Source organism: Phodopus roborovskii, unplaced genomic scaffold (assembly GCF_943737965.1).
Source record: "Phodopus roborovskii unplaced genomic scaffold, PHOROB, whole genome shotgun sequence".
Taxonomy (NCBI): domain Eukaryota; kingdom Metazoa; phylum Chordata; class Mammalia; order Rodentia; family Cricetidae; genus Phodopus; species Phodopus roborovskii.
Window position 1 is genome coordinate 5,517,560 of NW_026126436.1, and position 22,412 is coordinate 5,539,971.

At 43.9% G+C, this 22,412-nt stretch overlaps 2 protein-coding genes across 2 annotated transcripts in view; one reads left to right on the forward strand and one right to left on the reverse strand.

The window, feature by feature from the left end:
- The window catches only part of Mob3b (MOB kinase activator 3B), a 172,336-nt gene extending 166,696 nt beyond the window's left edge, over positions 1 to 5,640 (reverse strand). Inside the window, exon 1 of the mRNA XM_051187515.1 lies at positions 5,444 to 5,640. The gene's annotated coding sequence lies outside the window, so the exon portion shown is untranslated. The remainder of the gene's footprint in view (positions 1 to 5,443) is intronic.
- Positions 7 to 1,660, forward strand: LOC127224485 (interferon kappa). The gene is made up of 2 exons (XM_051187518.1): positions 7 to 246; positions 1,376 to 1,660. Exons 1-2 carry the CDS (start codon positions 21 to 23, stop codon positions 1,438 to 1,440), a joined length of 291 nt encoding a protein of 96 aa, XP_051043475.1. The 5' UTR covers positions 7 to 20; the 3' UTR covers positions 1,441 to 1,660.
- Positions 5,641 to 22,412: the final 16,772 nt, after the last annotated feature.

Here is a 22,412-nt window from a genome sequence, read left to right on the forward strand (position 1 = left end):
ATCGAGCGCAGCACTGCTTTATGGATGAGGATAAAGAGAACAAGGAGGGGGACAATAAGCCAGAACACCCCCAACCAAAGTGCTGCCAGGAGGTCTACCTGGAATTGAACAAGTATTTCAACAGAATCAAGATGTTCCTGGAGGATAAGAAATACAGTGTCTGTGCCTGGAAGATTGTCGCAGCAGAAATAAGAAGATGTTTCATGATATTTTACAACTTCAAAAAACTACTCAAGATACAATCAGGTATGTTTTTAGAATTATGTTTCTCTCCATAGTTCCCTCCTTCATCTTAAGCATGCCTAGGCTCTACATGATGTGCCTGTATCTTCATTCAGTTAGACTGCTCCTCCATGTAAGGTTTGCTGTCTCCAAGGCCCATCCACCTCATGGCAATGATAGCCATGTTAATCAGCGCCCGTGACCCCAGGGATTTCTTTAGAAAGTACTGAAGACAGGTTGAAAGGAATAAGGTTTCCCTTCCATCTTCTCTTTCTTCTACTTCCTTTGCCCATTTTCTATTGGCTTTCCTCTATCATCTAAGAAAGTTACCAAGACAGTAGTTAGCACATAGGGAGCATAGGAGGTTGGAGAAGGCAACATTAATACAAATCATCTCTCAGGCTGCCAAGGTATTCACCACATTAGCAATCTATATACCCAATCTATAGACTCAAAACTTTTTCTTTTCTTTTTTTTTTTTTTTTTTTTCTTTTTTTTTTTTTTTTTAACCACCTCCTCTCTAGAGGAAAAAAAGAAATGATGTAGAGATCGTTTATCAGTTTGGCTTTGAAATGATCCAGTTTAAGAATGGTAAGTTGTTGCTGCAAAAGTCAAGGTCCAAAGTGAAATTTGGATGGATAGTTGAATCAGTTAAGGCTGCTTAGTTTTTGAGAGCCGGTGACTCTAACTCATCAGCACATGCACTATACCTAGAGGATATTGTTTATTTCTACATCTAAAGGTAAAGAAAAGGCTACATACAGATAGAGCTCAGTGGTAGGTTGTGCTTGTCTAGCATGCATAAGGCACTTGGATCGAATCCTCAGAACTGCAGTGGGGCTTAGAGGAAGCCATAGAAAATGCTGGAGAAATTAGTGAGTCTCTCGTAGTGGGTGATTTTCTTCCTGTGTGCACCTATGATTATCTAGAGTCATATAATGGGAGAATTTTGCATTCGTGTTTTGATTTTCCCAGTTGGAAAGCTACTTGCTGTCAGTTAAGTAAATTAGCCATTCTAATAACACTTGGTAGTTTAATCACTTTTATCTTTTTAAAGTTATTTTGTGTCCAGACTGCCTAGATGGTTTACTTTTCTGTGCTTATCCACCATCTGACTAAATGAATTTTCTCCTTCTCCCCCCTCATATTTCAGAATCACCCATCTTCACACAAGAAGTTAGAAACTGCTCAAATGCACTCAAGAACCCTCTCTGCTAAGGCTATTACCAACATGACGCTGAACTCCAGACTCAACACTTTCCAAGTGCAAAGTTCAAGACGGTACACTCAAACAAAGTCCTATGGTAAAACAAAGACAAATTCCCGTGAAAATGTTATAAGAAATGTTAAATTCAAAAGACAAAACAAGTTGTGGATTATTATGACATTTAGGTTACCAGCAAAAGAATCAGAGAATAAAATGAGTTAATACAATTTATTTGGTGTAACAGCTCATCAATAATATCATTTTAGACTAGGATCATGGCAGTGGGGAGGGATGCAGGATATGCAACTGCAAAGCAGCATACACAGTATTTTCCATTCATTTCTCTGACTCCTTGCCTGACCTGTGTGACAGCTCTACCGAGATGGCAGCAGCTGCTGTAGGAAATTATAGCTGCTGCCCTGGCCTGGCCCAGTCCAGCCCTGTGTTTGCTCTGTGCCAGGGAAGAGAATTGGCTAAGTGCAATGGTAATGCAGTTGAGTGGTAGAGCATATGCCCAGTTGTGTGAGGCCCAACCCTTCAGGAAAATAAGGAGAAGAGGAGAAAGAAGTGGCCAAGAAAATGCAACATTTTCCAGTCAGGACAGACTGCTTGACAGAGAAGGACAGAAGTCAGAACCACAATCTTCTCACAGAGTACATGTTATCAAAAAAGAACAATCCCACCAAAAAGTAAGGACACAAACAACATTTAAAAAAAGTTAGTAAACAGTATAAAAAGTGTTCCTCACTTTTGGTTTAAAAAGGGCTCAACAAATCCAAATATTAGATGGTATCTTGATCTCCTGAGTAATATATATACACACACACACACACACACACACACACACACACATATATTACTGAGATCAACTAATGTATTGTGGTATTATGGCACCACATGGTGATTTCAGTCACTAAGGTTTGAGGCTTCTAATAGCATCATTTAAAGCTGTAACTGAGCTCTACTGCCAAAAGAAATGGAGTAACATTACAATCAACCAAGTAAAGTAATATGCCTGCTGCTTAATGACTTGAATAAAGACACTTAAACCCCCCAAAACTGCTCAATAAGGCAGTGATAAATATCCCTTACCCCTATTAACACAACAGAAATGGAAAACAAGGGTAACGCTGAGGGTGAGTAGAATCTAGATTCTCTTATATATTGCTGGGGACAGGAAAAACTGTCATGTGCTTACTATGGGCAGTATTGCAATCTTCAATAACCTAAAAGTGCTTAATTTTTCCTTTTCTTTTTCTTTTTTGGTTTTTCGAGACAGGCTTTCTCTGTGACTTTGGAGGCTGTCCTGGAATTTGATGTTGTAGACCAGGCTGGTCTCAAACTCACAGAGATTGGCCTGCCTCTGCCTTCCGAGTGCTGGATTTAAGGCGTGTACCACCACTGCCTGGCTAAGTGCTTCAATCTTGCTATGTCTCAAGAAACATATTCCAAGGAAATAATTGGGTAACATTGCTGTGCACTGGAGCTTGGCATACATAGTTTTAACCTTTCACCTGTGGATTTTTCTATTTTTCCTACGTTAAGTTTTTGGAGAAGTCTTTTGGTTCTAAAATTAAGAAAACTGAACACATTTATTTCCCTCTATAATGACTGTGTTTTCCTTCCGGGCAAGCTGGACCAAGCCCTGATTTTAACTTTAATGATACCTTTCTGGTACTACCTGAGCTAACAGCAGGCCTTCGGCAGGTCCTTTTTGTTACTCTGCTGCTACTGTTAAACCTCAAAGAAATTTCCCCTTGTGGGCCCCTACCTTTATGAACGTTTAGAAAGTGTGCTGAGCACTTCAGAAATTTGCTGGTTTTCTTTTCGGGGGACCCACTGGCAAGATCTAGAAACCGCGGTAAGTTTCTCCATATAGTCTCTCTTGAGTTAACAGTCTCTCAAAGAACTCTTCCGTTAGTAACGGGCAAACCAGAACTTAAAAGATCTGAAAGAGGGCTGGGGTGTATGTAGCTCAATACAAAACATGGCTTAACATGCTGAGGTCCCATGCTGAGGCCTCAAACAGAGTAAGGGCTTTGGACAGGTACACAGATCACAGGTATATAAGCCTCCTTCCTCCCCTGAGTTGGAGAGAGGAGGGGTCAAAACTTGGAAGCCAGAAAATCACATCTCAGCTAAGGTTAGGAATCGCACAGAAAAAAATGGCAACTACAAGGCTAGCAAGGGGCACCGGTCCCAACAGATGCATACAATCAAGCCTGCTCTAGTTGACCCTTGGGAAACCATTCTGTCCTGGTTCCTCCCGGCTGTGGGAGGCAACCTACCTTCCCTGCCTCCTTCCTTCCTTCCTTCCTCCCTCCCTCCCTTCTTTCCTTCCTTCCTTCCTCCCTCCCTCACACCCTCCCTTCCTTCCACTCTCCCTCTCCCCCTCTTGCTTCCTTCCTTCCTCTTTATTTATTTATTCTTTGTGATTTTTCACATCATGCATCTCGATCCTATTCATCTCCCTGCCCCTTCAAGATTTCAAGATTTCTTAATAATCCACACTCTCCAACAGCACTATGGGAAACGGACCTCCTATAGTCTAACAGGCGCCCCGGTCTGGAGAATCAGGGCCTACCCCAAACCACCTGTTCTCTTGCCACATCTGCCATTAGTACTGCGTAGTCGTGGCCTGCTTTTTCTACACCGATGGGAGGAATTTGGAACTTAAACTTGGAGCTTTCACAGGTAGCCACGACACCACTATTTCCAGGCAGTCTTTAGCCTTCCCAGGTTATCTCAGTTTCTACTCATCCGTGGCCAATGGCCTGCCCCTAGAGAATCTACCACCCCTAACTTTCCGTCCAGATGAAGTGGCTGCCTGCGCCTATCGCCCTGGTTGTGGGCCATCCACGCGCGCTTAGCTGGAAGTCCTTTGGACAGTCTCGCAGATCTCCTGGCTTTCGAGAACTTAGCTTCTATTCCCTCGACCCTACACCCTTCTCGGATTCGCTGGGGATAAGATCTGAGAAATGCGCCTTGGGCCACAAGCTGCCTAGGAGGCGGGGTTAGGGAACAACTTTCCCTCCGCCCTCTAACCGCAAACCCCGGGTGGGGCGGCCTAGCCCTGTCCTCCCCCTGCTTCGCCAACGGGGATCTCTGACCCGAGTCCGCGCAAAGGCCGTCGTGGAGGCCTGCGAGCGGCGAAGGAGTCTTTCCTCTCGGCTGCAGCCCCACCAGATGTTAGAGGCGCAACAACAGTGGAACCGCGCACTAACAAAAGGCCATTCACCGGAGAGATGAGAATGGCTCTGTCGCCGTCTCCACGGGGAAGACTTACAGAGGAGTCTGGAAGGGGGTTGAGGGGGAATCCGGAATGGTCCAGAGCCTCTGACACGCTCCAGGAGACGGGAGCCGCTCTTTACCACTAACGACCCAACCCTGGGGGTCCGTGCAGGGGAGGAGAAATAAGCAAAGTTTTAGTTTTCACCTTCTCTAGTGCAGGAAAGGGAGGGGCTGCGACTCCAGATGTTTGACAGTTGTTAGCTCAAAAATTGAGCAAGATTTATTTGTTCTTAATACCCTCCCTTCACGAAGCATCAGTAGCCTGGGGACAACCCGTGACCTGTAGCCCCACGCAACCTCATGCTGAGTTTCAGGAGCCCGGGCGCATATCCCCCGCACTGATGCACTTTCGTAAAAGTTTCTCCTCCCGCCGCCTCAGGCCAACGCGCACCCTACCCGCATCGCGATTCAGAAAGAGTTCGAGTGAGATTTGCACCCTGAAAGGGGGTGGGGTGGGCTTTCAAATCAAAGCCAAGGATCCCTGGGTGGGAACGGGACTCACGTTCCAGCCCGGGAAGTGCGTACCCGGGGGCATAGAGAAGCCAAGGAGCCCGCACCGGTCTAAACCAGACTCCTACCCCGGAAGCTCGCGGACAAGGGGACAGGCGTTCGCGCGGTTGGTCCGCCCCAGGTGTGCCCCGCACCTCGACCCCTCCTGGGCACAATCCGGAGAGGGAAACTGTGTTACTGAACCGCCTCCCCGCTCTTGGAAGGGTTACTTACCGTGGGCTTTTAACCTTCAGCCTAGGGCCCTGCAGTCTTCCTTTGCACGGGCAATTGTAGCTGAAGCGGGAGAAAAAGTGAGCTCCTCCAACGAAAAAGTGAGCTCCTCCAACGCGAGCAGCGATGCTTGGCAGATCCACGCGAGGGGCTTTCTGGCCAGCACGCGCGACTCTGGACGCAGCCGCCGAGGCTCTGATGCAGCCAGCCCCCACATGCACCGAGCGCGCCGCGCAGCCCGTCCGGGCGCCTCTGCAACTGATGGGTTCGGAGCGGAGTCCCCTGGCGGCCTTCTCTGGAAAGGCAGCTACGGCGGGCAAGAGGACTCTCTAATCTCCACAAGGGCCTGAGACAATGTGCGGTCTAAGAGGTCTCTACCGCTCACCAGCATAGCTAGAAAGATGCCAGACTACAAACGATGCTTTCTTGGTTGGGCTTTGTTAACTTGTCACAAACCTAGGAAGAGGGAATCTTAACTGAGAAAAATACCTCCACAAGATAGCCTATTGATCTGTCCGGCATTTTCTTAATTAATGATTGGCGGGGGAGGGCCCAGCCCACTGTGGGAGGTGCCAATTTGGGTCAGGTAGTCCTGGGGTGTATAAGAAAGAAAGCCGAGTAAGCCCTGAGAAGCAAGCCTGTGAGCAGCAAGCCAGTTCTTCCAAGATTTCTGCTTCAGTTCCTGTTTCCAGGTAACTGCCTCAAGTTCCTGTCCTGACTTCCCTTTATGGCAGACTATGATCGGAATGCATAAGCTGCATAAACCCTTTCCTCCCCAAATTGCTTTTGTTCGTGCTGCTTTGTTACAGCAATAGAAACCCTAACTAAAGTCCATTGAAGCTTTTCCCAAGGCACCCAGAACGAGCCAAAGGAATTAACCTTCAAAATTTTCTGGCTGTTATAAAATGTCTTGGATTGTCTGACACGCCATAGAAGTTGCTTTAAATCACTGAAAAAAAAAATGCTTGGAAGTCATACCTTCCTCACAGGATGGTTCTTAAGCGTAAACCAACTATAAAAAGTACTCTTAGTACAGGGAAGGAGTTTTCCAACATGAGCTGACTTTCTGAGAAAAAAAATGAAGTGGATTTGTCTACATGCTTTTATTCTCTTACATAACATCTTTTTAAAAAATAATTTGTTTAACTTTATTTTATGTGCATTTGTATGAAGGTGTCAGATTCCCCAGGAACTGTAGTTACAGACAATTGTAAACTGCCATGTGGGTACTGGGAATTGAACTTGATTCCTCTGGAAGAGCAGCCAGTGCTCTTAACTGCTGAGCTCTTAAATAACATCTTAATGCATACAAATTGGGTAGTATCAAATGACTAGGTATAACACCTCTCTCTGTGTGTGTGTGTCTCTCTCTCTCTCTCTCTCTCTCTCTCTCTCTCACACACACACACACACACAGAAATGTGTGTTTACATTATATATAAATTATACATGTATATTATATATACTTATATGTTTTTCCACCTCCCACTCCTACTAGCCTTTCCATCACAAATGTCTCTATGTGTAATGCCTTTCTGGGCTTGTACAAATGTTTGGGGCGCTCCTGCCACAGGGCCTTAGTACTTGCTATGTACTGTGTTTAAAGTAGTCTTCTGAATTCCCAAGTCACATCATAGCTCAAAGACTACCTTTTCTCTCTAGTCTTTGCTCAGAGGCCTTCCCTTCAACCTCATTTATCCTCCCTTGTGACCGTCCCTACCCACATGCCTGCTCAAGTTTTCTCCATTAAATGAATTGCTATGAGACACACCAAATAATGCATTTTGTTCACTTCTCACATTAGTTTTCTATGGGGAAAATAAGCCAGAAACTTAAAGGCAAAAATCAATATGAGCAGAGTTAGAAAAATGGCTCACTAGCTAAGAGTACTTGCTGCTCTCCCAGAGGACTGGAATTTGGTTCTCAGCACCCACTGGTGGAAGCTCACAACTGCCCATAACTTCAGTTTCAGCAAATCAGACCCCCTTCTGACTGTCACAGGCCCCTGCATGAACATAGTACACAGAAACTCGTGAAGGCACACATACATGGACATTCACAATAAATTTTATGTTAAACAATATCATCTTGTGTGATAAAACATGGTGCAGCCAGGTTTCTCTCTCCATATGAAGGTCAGCTGTGTAGCAAACTCATTCCCATCTGTAACTGAATTCCCCTTTGCCATGCAATATGATATAGCCACAGGTTCTAAACATATACATATACCGTGTAATGGGGGGGGGCAGTATTGTGTCTATAAACACCAACTTACTTTTTTCCAGCAAAAGGAATGTAGCAAGGACTTTTGTCTGTCTTGTTCATTGCTATATGCCCAGACCATTCGGCTTAGTGAGCAGGTCCTTAACAGTGAACTGAATTCTGTCTCTTTGGATGCATCTGCCGAAGTCCTAACTCTCAAGTGGAGGTGTTTAGAAATGAGGCTTTGAAGACTGAAGGAGTCACAAGCACTGGTAAGGCTCTAATACTGGATTAGTGGCAGAGGAAGAAAGACTAAGCAGATTATGATGAAGAATAGAAAGTGGTGGAGAAGCAAAGGAGACAGAACGAGAAAGTGTTTTCTCAAAGCAAGGACACAGCAAGAAGACAGCCATCTGTGAGGCAGGAAGAGGCCCCTCACGAGGCAGCAACCTTGCTGTCTTCCAGCCCCCAGCCTCCACACTGCTGTCTCAGGATGTTTTCTCCACCACTTGGTCTGTGGTATTTTGATATGGCAGTCCAAGCAGACCAACATAACACCCAATAAATAATTGTTAAGGTAACCAGTGAAAAGTTGCCTGTAAGCATTGCAGTATCTAATCTCTACCACACACCCAAAGTGTGACAAGTATTTGCTAAGCTCTTTACGTGGAATATTTTATTTAATTTTCACAAGATATCTATCTGTATACGAGGTACTGGTGAGTGAGAACAGGTTTAAAACTGGAGGTAACATACCTGAGGTCAAGGTTTAGAAGACATCATAGACAGTCTTGGCAGTGTGATTTAAGCAATGGCTGTGACCTTCACAATTCCATGTTATTATCACAGGGCAAGGGGAAGCCCTGGATCTTGTCCTTAAGGCGCTTATAATCTAATCAGAGTGATAAGAAAATATAAAAAAACCAGCAGTACAAAAAAGACTGTGAAGGACCTTAGAATGGAAAGAAAATGACCAGAACTTTCTATGGAGTTTGGAGAGAGGAAATTGAATGGAATGGGAAGGATTGTGCAGATCCTATGGATGGGGCAATTGAGCTGATCTTAGAAATGGTTGGAGTTAAACTGAGATGGGGGAAGACAGAACAAAGTGAACTATGCTCTGGACTTAGTTGTTTGGAGAACTAGTCATGTAGCTACATAATAAGGACTGATCCCAAATGCTAGACTAAAGACCAGAGGAGAGTTCACAAGATTTGGGAACAGATAGGGAAAAGTCACCTGAAGCAACTGCTAAAAGATGATCTGAAGCTGACACCCAAAAGGTGAGAAGACAAGAGAAAAATCAATTTCTTGCTGGATAAATATTGTCAAAAGATGTTAGCTATCATTTTCAACTTTCTTTTATTTTGTATGCATGGGTGTTTTGCCTGCATGTGTGTGTGTACACCATGTGCATATAGTCCCGCAGGACAGAAAAAAATGTGTCACGTCTCCTGGGACAGTTAGGATCTTTCATGTGGATTCTGAGGATTGAATCTAAGTCCCCTGGAAGAGCAGCCAATATACTTTATCTCTGAGCCATTGCTTCAACCTCTTCTTCAACCATTTTAAAAGGGTAATTTTTGGCCCACAATTCAAGGTTTAGAGAACAAATTGATGTACCTTGGATCAGTGGTTCTCAACCTTCCAAATGCTATATAACCCTTTAATACAGTTCCTCATGTTGTGGTGAGCCTCCTAACCATTTATAGTGCTACTTCATAACTGTAATTTTGCTACTGTTATGAGTCATAATGTAAATATCTGATATGCAAGATATGTGATATGCAACCCCATGAAAGGGTCATTCAACACCTCAAAAAGGTTCTTGATCCACAGGCTGAGAACCACTGCCTTAGATGTATATGGTTTAAAAAGAGCAACTATCGGCAATGACAGTAACTAGACTATTTCTGACCTTTGAATAAGTATGTTGGCTTTTTATTGTCAACAACTTGACACAACCTAGAGTCACCTGGGGTGGGGGGAATCTCAATATTGTCTGGATCAGATTAGCCTGGAACCATGTCTATAAGAAACCATCTTGACTGATGCTTGATGCGAGAGGACACTGTCCACTGTGGGTGGTGCCATTCCTATGTAGGTGGGTCTGAGCTGTGTAAGAAAGCTATCTGAGCATGAGCCAGTAAATGAGACAGTAAACATTGTTCCTCCACAGTTTTTTCTTCAGTTCCTGATTGAATCTCTGCCTTGACTTCCTTCAGTGATGGACTGTGGTCAGGAAGTGTAAGATGAAATTAAACACTTTCTTCTCCAAGTTAATTTTCCTTATGTTATTTATCATAGCAATAGAAGACAAGCTAAAATAGCAAACACGAGTTCTATCATTTCCTTTTAATGGAGAAAGAAACTAGCTGAGATGGCAAATGGCTTGCCCAATACTACACAATGAGTAAGACAGGAACACTGTGTCCTGCCCTTATGCTTGTAATTGCTCAATGTGTCCTGACATGAGAAGAGGCCACAAATGCATTTTTGCCTCAATTTACAACTTGGCCAGCTTTCGGCTGCTTCAGAGTCCTCTCTAGGTTTGCACTGTATATAACTAAGGAATTTGATACAGGGAAAGGGCCCATGAATCTTAACTGCAAGCTCTTACAGGGAAATGAGAAGGAACATGCTCGCCTCACCTGAAATATTCCAGAGAGACAAGGTAGTATGGCAACTAAGGGGTCACCTTCGAGGGTCAGAGACCCAGAGTTATGAGCCAATCCTGCCTGAATCTCAGCGAGCTGAGATTGTAAACTGTGATGATAACATAGGTGGCTGTATAGATTTACTGAAGATGCACATAACATGCTCAGCAATGGCCTGTCACCTGGCAAGCGCTCAGGAAATGCCACCAGCTCCTCTCAGCAGAGTTCTCACACGTCCACATGCAGTCCTTCACATGTTCCAGGCACACTGAATCCAGACGTTTCACTATCCCTTGAGATGCCCACTTCTGCAACTGACAACAAAAAGAGAGCATTTTCAACCAAAGTTTGGTGTGAGTTAAATGAGCTTCAGTTACCTCATCCCAGTCAGCACAAGATAATCTCTAACCTTTCCAACTCACACATTTTTAACGAGAGGAATGCTGGTCTTCAATGGTGTGTGAGTAAAATCTGAGAAAGATCGTGTTACCACTTCCTTTCAGCTTCTCCCCAAAGAACAACAATTATTGGGAAAGTATCACCATGGCAACCTCCTAACAGTCAGATGACAGCAGAGTAAAAGTAAAGAGCACACTTGCTTCATCGAGCACTGGAATGGACATGGCCAAACTGCTTGGACAGCAGTTTTTATCACATATGCGTTTGCATAGAATTTGATTACCTAGAGTTGCTGTGTTCAGAGCAGACTAACTATAATTGTTCTAGGTAATTAATAACACACAGCAAGCCTTCTCAAGAATGTTGATCTCAATCAAAGGGAGTTCACAGAGCTAGGTGGTTACCTAGCAAGTATTCAACAGCAAGGCCACACTTACTCCTTATCTTCTTTTCAAGACCCTTGACTAATCACAAGGCTCGAGAGATTAATCTCCCTACTTTATGGGAGCATCTGTGAAGATAGAATTTATAGTAATGAACTCTGGGTCACAGAAAGAAGTCTGCATGGCTCCTCCTAAGCTCAGAAGTAATGGCAATGTAAAGGTGAGGTAATGTGTGATTGTTGTCATGGTTTGAAATGGCTTAAACAGATGGATTTATATTACCTAAACCATATTTTCTGCCTGCACAATTGTTAACATTTAACAATGACACTAAATGCCTTCGGTAATCTCGGTCTGTTGAGTGGGTTTTGTATGTCACTATGAGCCAGTAATCATAGCCGTATCCTGCATACCTCATACTATCCCAACTCCTGCTCCGTTGCCTCCCCCACCCAAGGCCACTGTTCATCCAGTCTTCTTAGGCAATGACATGGGAGTATGGTGTAATTTTTCTTTAAAAATCCTTCCTTTGAGAGGTTTGTTTGTCGACCACCCCTCTTTTACACTACCTCCCATTTCCCCATTCCTTAGGTATTTTTGAATACACACTGATACTTCCTTTTCTTTCCCCTCTTACGTCACAAGTAGTTTAGGTGAATTGTGTTGAGGCCTATCAACAGAATCATTCAGCTGACCCAAGGACTCTTGAGTAATAAAACCTACATGGTTTTATTGGTTTAGTTATTTCTCTATTTGTAAAACTGTGGTTCTGGTTTAGTTACTAAACTTTCTTCTTGTTTGATGCCCGGCTCAATATTTGCCTGACTAGACTTAACTGGCAGATAAATTAATACTTACCACCAGAGGCATGATTAAATATACTTAGTATAGCTTGACAATGGAACACTAAGCAGCCATTAAAAACTATGAACAGTCATGTGTGGGGCATACACCTGAACACAGGAATTAGAGAGAAGCCCATGCAGCACAGTGAGATTCTGGTATGGTCTGAGTCTACAATGTCCCGCTTGGGCTCATGTGTTTTAACACTTAGTCCCTGGATGGTGGTGCTCTTGGGGGAGGTTGTGGAACCTTTAAGCTATGGGACCTGGTTTGCAGCAATAGGTCCCTAGGGCCAGGTTATTCTCATTTTGGGTTCTGGGCTCCTTCCTCTGCTTCCTGTTCTCTGAGCTCTGTGGAGCTTTCGCAGCTCGCTCTTCTCACCTGAGTCACTGACTGGGCCATGCCTCCTCAGCCCAGATAAGCTGCTTCTCACTTAGGTTGTCACAGTGACTAAAAATAGCTGAGACAGACCCTGTGTAAAATTAATTAATTAATCAATTAATTAAAATACAAACAAAACCACAAAGGGCTGGAGAGGTAGCTTTTGCTGTTCTTCCAGAGGACCCAGGTTCAGATCATAGCGAACATGTTGCTCAGCTCACAACTGATTTTGTGAGCACCAACACACATCACACACACACACACACACACACACACACACACACACACGTAAAAAAACAATAATTCTTAAAATGAAATTACAAAATAATCAAAATCCAAAAACAAACAAACAAAAACAATGAATAAAGATCTAGTGGGCTGATGGTTGAGGCTCTGGGCATTTTTCTGTATATATATTTATCACACATCATACATCATGAAGTATATTATTGAGCAGCATGTATTGTATGATCCTAGTTTTGCTATTTAAAAACACTACATTGTTACTACATAGAAAAGGACAAGTTCATATATGATATTGGCAAAAAGGTTTTTTAGGTGATAGAAATAGGTAATTTTATTTTCTCTTGTACCTCTATCTAAAAAGCTTGCAATTGGGGTTGTTGAGATGAATCAGTAGATAACAGCACTTGTCACCAAGTCTGATGGCCCAATGGTGTAGATGACGTGGAACCCATATGATAAAAGGAGAGAACCAAGACCTGCAACTTGTCCTTTGACCTTCACACGTGTACCATAGCATTGAACATGAGTGTGCATGCTTGCATGCATGCATGTACACATAGTAAATAAATACAAATGCAATTAAAAACCTTGAAAGCTTTCCATTATACTTTTACAGCAATTAATTTAAAAAGTCTATATGAAATCTTTTTGGGCCAAGACACCTAGTATGATATATCCTGATATGACATTTCCTGTCTCTTTTCCTAAAGCACTGGTTACTGCTCTGAGGAGGGCACTTGGGCAGCAGGCGACACAGCGGGGAGCTTTGTTTGACACCAAATGAATGTGCTGAGTACTCCCATTGTCCCCAAATAGCTCTGTTTTGCAGCTCAGGGTTGGCTGCACTCAATGCCTGGGTGGAAATCTGTGATTCTGCTGGCACCGCAGAAACTGTAAATAAATCCCACCTCCGCAAATTGGTGTGACCTTAGGGGCTGTCCTAGGGCTTCTGTTACTCTGATATAACACCACAACCAAAGACAACTTGGAGGGGGAAGAGTTTGATTACACTTCCAGGTAACCTCCTATCACTGAAGGAAGTCAGGGCAAGAAGGCATGCAGGGCAGGACCCCAGAGGCTGGTACTGAAGCAGAAACCACAGAGGAGTGCTGCTTACATGTTTGCTTCTCATGACTTGTTCGGCATGCTTTCTTAGAGCACCCAGAACCACCAGCCCAGAAGTGGGACTGCTGCTAGCAAGCTGGGCCCTCCGGCATCATCAGTCAAGAAAATGTACCATATGCTTGGCAACAGGCCAATCCTGTGCGGGTGTTTTATCAGTTGAGGTTCTTGCTTCCAACATGACTCTGGCTTGTATCAAGTTGAAATAAAATTAGCCAGCACGGGCCCTATACAGGTGACATTCTTTTTAACCAGAGGCCTGCTAAGTCCTCTTTTTCTCCCCACTCAAGCCTTGCCTCTTACTTTGTATTAATGACTGGTGTTTTCAGTAACCCTTCCCTAAAACCTCCCTTGGCAGGAACATGATGCCACAGACTACACTGTGTAGAAAGAGCTGCAGTGACTTCAGCCCCTCGTGCCCCACTCCCACCCCCAATTTCAGGCACAATGTCTGCCACAAAATCCAGGTGGGACCAACTGAAGGAACCTTCCCTCCTGGAAATGTGTACCTCACCCCATCAAGTTCACCAGCCAAGAACTGTGCACACTGGAGCTCTCTCTGATCACCCTTAAATACAGGAAACCCACCACTACTATGGGAAAAGAGAAGAATAAGAGATACCACTGAGGGGCACCAACAGAAAGTGTTAATGGCTGTGGTGGCTTGAAAGAAAGCAGCCCCCAAAGGGAATGGCTATATTATGAGATGTGACCTTATTGGAGGAGTGTGTCACTTGGGGGTGGGCTTTGAGGTCTCTTTTGCTCAAGCTTCCTTCCCTCGGGGTGACTTTCAGTCAACCTCCTATTGCCTAGAAGATGTAGCACTTTCAGCCCCAGCACCACGTCTGCCTGCACACTGCCATGCTCCCCGTAATGATGATAATAGACTGCAACTATAAGTTAGCCACCCCAAATAAATGTTTTCTTTATACGAGTTGCCGTGGTCATGGAGTCTCTTCACAACAATAGAAACCTAACTCAGACAATGACATTGCAGGAACTTCTATATTCAGTAGCACCTGGAAGCAGAACTGAAAGTCAACTATCCTATTGTTTTGTCACTCCGAGTGGGAGGCATATACCTTGCTATGGAAAGAGTGCTAATACAATTAGCCTGTAGGAGAAATGTTAGAACCATTAAGTAAAGACTTGGAACCCCCCCCCCCGCTTCCCCCCACCCAAGGCGGGCTACCTCAGAATCTATTGTCCTTCTAAAGGCTTTGTTGATGGGGGCAGAGAAGCAATGCTTACTGAGTGTCTACTATGTGTCAGTGCCTATGCTGGGCTTTGTCACATACAATCTAATCTTCCCAGTGCCCGTGAATGGTAGGCATTTTTCCCTACTTTTTGGGGTTTGGGGAATTTGCTCAAGATTGACCCTGCCGTTCTTCAGTGCTGAGGCTCACGACTTTGTGTCTTCTCACATCCACCAGCCCTGTAAGACTGCTAGGGGTGTCCAGGGAGTGGGGCTTGGTGGAGTAAACATCTTTGGGGCTCTGTACACAGCTTTCAACACATTTCTGACTCCAGTGCATTTATGAAATGGCTGGCTTTCAAGACCATGGGTGCACATAGGGTACCATTTCACTGTCTGTTACAAGACTTACCACAGCTGCAGGAGCTTGTTCAACCCAGGACCAAGCATGGTGGCAGCTGTAGTGAGGGAGGCTAACGCCCCCAGGGACGATTAAGAGGGAATTAGAGTCAGTAAGTGGACAAGGCATCTTTACGTTTCTTAAAGACCAAAGCAAAATTAACTCCATTCACATGAAGTGGCCAATTGCCAGATTCATTTGAGACAAATTTATTCAACGAAAACACTCTGTTTTTCAAACTCTGTGTTCCAGTCAGCCCAATCTCTCACTCCCGGTTTCTAGAATTGCTTCTCAGATAAACAACCTGCACTCTAGTCATCATGGTTCAGGTTTCTTTGATGGGGAATCCAAATCAACAGACTTACGAACCCTAGAAATAAACAGCATCTTGTGCTCTGACTCGAAAAGGAAAAGTTTGCTGCTGTGGGGACTATTGGGAAACAAGCCCAGGCTCTGGAGAAGAGAGGTCCTGGAACAGAGGCCAGTTGCAAGCTGGGGACTCTTCTAAGAAATACTCCCTATATAGAACTCCTTTGAGAAAATACTGAGTGTGGATTCAACACACCTGGAAGGAAATGGAACAGTGATGACTTTCTCTTCTGAGAGAATCTTCAATGGAAGCTCTCCAGATCCTGCTTGTTTACGATACCCAACATTCTTGGCCAGCCCCTCAAGGAATTTCAGCTCCAGTCACTACAAATAAGGACTATGCTCCTCTTGAAGTTAGCTAGTAGACAATCAACTATCATTCTCCCCGGATAGGTGGCATAACATGTTAGGTTATGGTATGGCAGTGCAATTGTAATGGTTGGTCTGTACGGAGAGGCTAGTATCATTGAATTGCACTTGTGTATCTGTGGGGATATTTCTAAGGAGGGTTGATATTTAGGAAAGTAATTTGGGAAAGAGAGGGAAGCCATGCTGTGCACATGGATGGCACCTTCCAGGGGTCTGGATAGAAGTTACAAGGTGGCTTGCAGATGAACTGCAAGCTTGACTCTTTTCTGAGTCAAGGTGTGCATGCCTGCTGCTATTTTTCTGTTGCCATACTCTCCAGCTTCTTTGGAGTGTGATGGGCCAATAATGCCAATTCTCCAGAGAGCTTCCATACTGTCAGTACTGGCCTGGTATGGTTGAAGGATCGAGTGTTCTCTGGTTATTCAGCATGCTGCTTGAAATTATTGGACAACCCAGCCCTTATTAGGTAAGCCAACTCAATAACTCCCCTTTTGTAATATATACCCTATCAGTTCTGTTCCTCTGGAGAACCCAGGCTAATACAGTGGAGGAATGTTTTCTAATTAGCTGGGTGACTTAGTTTGCTAATCAATTTTTGTAATAGAAACAAACAACCCCTTAATGGTGGTTAATTTTATGTATCAGCTTGATCGAGCTAAAGTAAAGGACGCTCTGGTTAAACATTAACTCTGGATGTGTCTGTACGGATAGTTCAGGAAGAGTTGAGCATTTGAACCAGTCTGTGATCCAAATTGCCCCTCACCCCTGTGTGAGGGCATCACAGTGGGGAGATAAAAAGAGGCCACAGAGAAATTTGCTATCTCTTCTGGTGCAGGGACAGCCCACCTTCCCTGTTTTTCTACATCAGAGCACTGGGTTCTTAGGCACATGGGTTGTGGAATTTATCCTGACTGCATTTCCACTCCTACCAAACACATTCCCATTAGCAACCATTAGGGTAAAATACATTGTGGTCTTTCTTACATCTCTAGCTTGCAAATGGCAGGCTGAATTACTCAGCCCCTAGAAATATGTCTCAATTTCTATGATTTCCATAATAAAACTGTCTTTAAAAGTTTCTCTCTTACTGGCTCTGCTTCTGTGCAGAGCCCATGACTATGGCTCTCTAAACTCTCAAAGTCAGTGGCTTAAAAATGGGAACTATGTGACATCTTAATATCTTGATGGGAATGGGAACAGGGCTCTGCTCCAGCAGCTCCTATGTGGGATTTAGCCTATCATGATCACCATGAACTCGCAAGAAGGAGGCAGCACTCATACTCTCCAACTGGCTCTTGATGCCTTCCTAGCCCCCATCTAAAAATGACACTAGTTACATGTTACATTGGCCAGAAAGAGTCATGTCATGATGACTACAAGGGGAAGTGCAGTCCAATTTCCAGGTTGGGAAAAGAAGAAAAGCTGAGTGACTTGGTCAATGTTCTATTGCTGTGAAGAGACACTATGGCCACAGAAACTCTTATGAAAGAAAGCATTTAATTGGTACTTGCTCACAGTCTCAGGGGCTTAGTCTATTATTCTCAGGCACACGGGCAGACAAGATGCTGGAAAAGCGGCTGAGGGTTCTATATCCTTATCACAGGCAGCAGGAAGAAAGAGAGAGCCACTGGGCTTGGGCTTCTGAAATTTCAAAGCCCACCCCTTAGTGACACACTTCCTCCAGCAAGGCCACATGACTCCAACAAGGCCATACTTTCTCAAGTAGTGCCACTCCCTAATGACTAAACATTACATATATGAGTCAATGGGTGGCATTCTTATTCAAACTACCACACTTACTGTGGAAAGTGTCTAGCATGTCTGTGAGGCCATTTAACCCATGCCCCAGTGTTCTGTGTACCCTGGGTATGTACACTTAAGGAGGCTGTTATGAAATTAAATGTGAAATTACCTGTAAATGACCTGGCACCTGGCCATTATTCAGTACCTAAATAATGTACATGTTATTTATTTACTGTGATTTTTTTCATACTTGAAATACACTGTCAAGATTTATCTTAATCTTTCCAACATTTATGGGATATTACAAATGCTTCAGAAGGTCTATCTAGTGTTTAAATAGAACTGTCCCTTTTCTCCAAATCTCTCCAGTTTTATTCCTCCTAAGACATGGAATTGGCAAAGTGCTTCCCACCTAAAAGGGAGCTGAATACCACTGAAGAAAAAGAACAGACTTTGAAGGAGAGCTTTACAAATAAAAATTATTATTGTACTTCTTATATATAGCAAGTATTATGCTAGTACCTAAACTCAGTGTAAGTGTATTAGAACAGTGTGGGCTTCATTAGAAAGAACATATCATAATGCTTGAAAAAATAGAACTGGTATGTAGTTATTATAATAGTGTGGGCTCTGTTGGCTAGGTATGTTATTACAGTTTCAATAGAACCATTATCTCGTTAACAGAACACATGGTGAAACCTGCAGGGGCTTCCTGTGACTTCATGAGAGTGCCCACATTCTGGCTTTCCCCAGAATGCACAGGTTGTCGTGCCCACTCCCATCCCTCCCCACCTTGCACTAGGCTGGCAAAGTCAGCATTTTTAGTGATAATCATAAGGTTTTCTGTCCTGATGTTGACACCTCTGTCCCCTCCTTGTTCCCAAGGCACTGGCCCTTAGTTTTAGAAGGTGTTCATTATTTTTGCAGAATTTGGGCCAGGGACTCTTAGTGTTCAGCAAGTGATTCAGCTCATATAGGCCCAAGGGTTGTTTACATTCTCAGGAACTGCTATTGCAAAACCCCAAAGTTTATTTTATGTAGTGAGGTTATTTTTACCAGATGAATTCATTTGGTCAAGTTATTTTTAAGATTTTTTTTTCCTTAGCTCCCTAGAGAAGAGCTAGAGTTCCCTTTGTTTGATGAAAGTCAGAGGAAAAGTCTTGCTGCAGTGGATCAAAGGTTCTTAGCATTGAACAAAAAACTTGTATGTGGAGTGCTGGGAGAAGACCCTACATGGCACCCATTACAGTGGCTTGATTCTGATGCTTCTACAGGTGTGCAAATGCATCTCAAGATGCTCCAGCAGGTGTGCGTGGGAGGAAGCTCAATTGGATATTCATCCAGAAGGAATACCCAAGACAACCAACTGGTATGATCACAGTCAGCAGCAGGGAGACTGCTAAGAGCCAAAAGAAAGCCAAGGCACAAACCCTGCACCCCATGTGGGGTCAAAAGACCAGAAACGACACATCAAACTACTGTGCAAACACCTTCAACAGCTGATTTTCACATGGAAACTTCAACACTTTATTTTTACTATGTTTTAGAAGTGTGTGTGTGTGTGTGTGTGTATGTGTGTGTGTAGGTGTGTGTGAGTGAGCGTTTGCACACGAGTGCCCTGCCGAAGAAGCAGAAGTGTCAGACCCTCCTAGAAGTGGCCTTACAGGCAGTTGTGAGCCCCAGATGCAGGTGCTAGAGCTGAACTTCATTTCTCTTCAAGAGTGGTACACATTCTTAATTGAGCCCTCGTAATTGAAAATTTTCATATACGTTTGTTTGTGTCTAGGGATGGAGGTAGGTACACAGCACAACTTGCCTGCGTCAGTTCTCTCCTTCCATCTTGTGTGTCTGTGGATATAACTCAGGCTGTTGGGCTTTAGTGGCAAGCATCTCTTTCACTGGGCCACCTTGTTGGCCCCACAAATAACATTTTCACAAGTTTAGCGAGGCCCTTGTACAAGGACAACCTGAGGGAAAAATAACTTTCTCCTTGCCTCTTTGACACTGATTCACTCCCAATTCCACCTTTCTACACCCCTCAACACATTTCCTTCCTTCCTTCATGACCTTTCCTTTTTATTTGTACTTATGAGACAGGATTGTATTTCTGGTTGGACTTGAACTCCTGAATTAGAAGAGGATGACTCAGAACTTCCGGTTCTCATGCCTCTACCTCTCCAGTTATAGGATACAGGTGTATATCATGATGTCTGGTTCATGCTGTATTGGGGATTCAATCTAGGGCCTTTGCATGCTAGGCAAACACTTTACCAAGTTTCATACTTTACCCAAATAATAACACTTAGAGCACAGTAGTCAGAGACTACTTTAAAAACTTGATGGTAGTCAAGAATGGTGGTCCACACTCCTAACTAAGGAGACAGAGGCAGAGACAGAAGCAGAGAGATCTCCATGAGTTCTAGGTCAGCCTGGTCAACATAGCAGGTTCCACACCTGATAGAACTACATAAATGAGTCCCTGTCTTGAAAAATAAATAAAAATTGGTGTTAATAGAAAAACCAACTACCTGGAAAAAATACATACAAATGTAAGATTTTGTTAACAAATTTAGTAAAATCATTATGATGATTGTCTTAGTTTGGCTTTCTGTTGCTGTGAAGAGACATTATGACCAGAAAACTCTTACAAAGGGAAACACTTAATTGGTGCTGGCTCATACTTCAGAAGTTTAGTCCATCTTTGTCTTGGCAGGAAGCATGGCAGTGTGCAAGCAGACACGGTGCTGGAGAAGGAGCCGAGAGTTCTACATCTTGATCCTCAGGCAGCAGGAGACTGTGTGCCATACTGGGCGAAGCTTGAGCATATGAGATCTCAAGGCCTTTCTCCACAGTGACACATTCCCTCTGAGGCTGTACCTACTCCAACAAAGTCACACCTCTGAATGGTGTTATTCCCAATGGGCCAAGCATTCAAACACATGAGTCTATGGGGCCATTCCTATTAGAACCACCACAATGACTTACAAGAACTGCCGGTGAGATCCATGAATCCCTTCACCTGAGAATTTAGGAAGATTCTTACCTGAGCTTAATGAATGGCTCATACACAGTACTCATTCACTTGTTAGAACTTCCTGGGGAGTCAGTGATGTACAAGAAAAGGGCTCAGTCATCTGCAGCTTGAGGTCTGGTAGAAGACAAACAGAAAGCAGAAGTGCACTGTAATGAGTCAAGTGCTAAGCTACAAGTACAGGAATGAAAAAGAGCCCTGGGTGCAGGTCAATTAATTTATTGTTTGATATGATTAGTAGGCAACAGGCAATTAGGTATCAGAGCGCATGAAGTTTAAAGTTCTAGAATGTTCTGTATTTAATGTTGGGGAGGCTCTGGAAGATTCACTTAAGGTCCATTCTCATGGACACAGGAAATACATGTGGTTCATGAAGAGTATGATATTCTAGGTGGTAATATCAATGTGTGAGCACGTTTAGTGATAGAGCAGGTGTGAAGGGACTCTGGCTAGCTCAAGCTTGGAGAGCATGGCTCTGGCAGGCTGTGCCCTTCTCCCAACCGCTTTGCCTTGTTAAAAACCATTAGATTACATTCCTAAAGGTAGCCAAGGTCTAGTCCCTTATTTGGCCTCTTCCTCCTCCAGAGACTGACTACCAGGGTCCAGCAATCAGAAGCCCCCGTTGGTTCACCTAATTGACATGCCCAATTAAAATTAAACATCCTAACATGGGGTCTCCCCCTTTACTTTAAAAAAAAGCCATTTGCCTATGTGCCGGTCTTTCCCAGCTCTATCTAGAGGTAGTCCTTTGTCCCCCTTCTCTAGTCCCCTTCCCCTTTGTCCCCACCCCCATCTCCTTTATCGCTGCATCCTGGCCCATTCTAACAAACACCTCCCCCTTTTCTCTTCTTAGGAATTACACCTGCAAGGTCATTTGCTGCTGTTTTCTTGCTTAATAAAGGAGCTCTCAGTGAAAACAGGTGTTTGGATGTGGTTTATGCCTAATCCAGGACTGAGGAGGGAGCCCCCGCTGTGTGGAAGTCCTCTTCAGAGCGAGTTGGGAGAAAAACTACAAATAGTTCTCAGGGTTCCATGTGAATCAGAGAGAGAGAGAGCAAGAGAGAGTGAGCTGGCTGGGAGCCCAAAGACAGATGATTCATGGATTGTGGCCTTTATCTGGGTCAAAGGTTGTCACTGAGGGCAAAAACCAAAAACCAAAAACCAAAACCAAACAACAGCAACAAAAGAGTGATGAGATCAGTGTTTTCTTTTAGAAAGATCATCCTAAGGCCCTAGGGATGGCTACGTGGGTAAAGTGCTTGCCTTGCAAGACTGATAACCTGAGTTTGAGCCCCAGAACCTATACTGGGGGAACAAAAAGCTAGATGCAATTGTTTGCATCTGTAATCTCAATTTCTACCACAACACAGAGGCAGAGAGGTGTTTATTATCTGGAATATCTTGAGTAAGCTAGCTTGAAGCATGTAGCCTGGCAGAAACATGAAATGATCCTGTCTCAACAAGATAGAAAGAGAATGAACTCCTAAAAGTGGGCCTCTGACCCCCACATGTGCACTGTGCAATACACACATCTATGTTCCTCTCTCTATCTTTCTCTCTCTCTCAGACAGACAGACACACACAGTAGCAGCAGCAGCAGTGCTGGTGTTAGTGATTATTACAAAACTCACC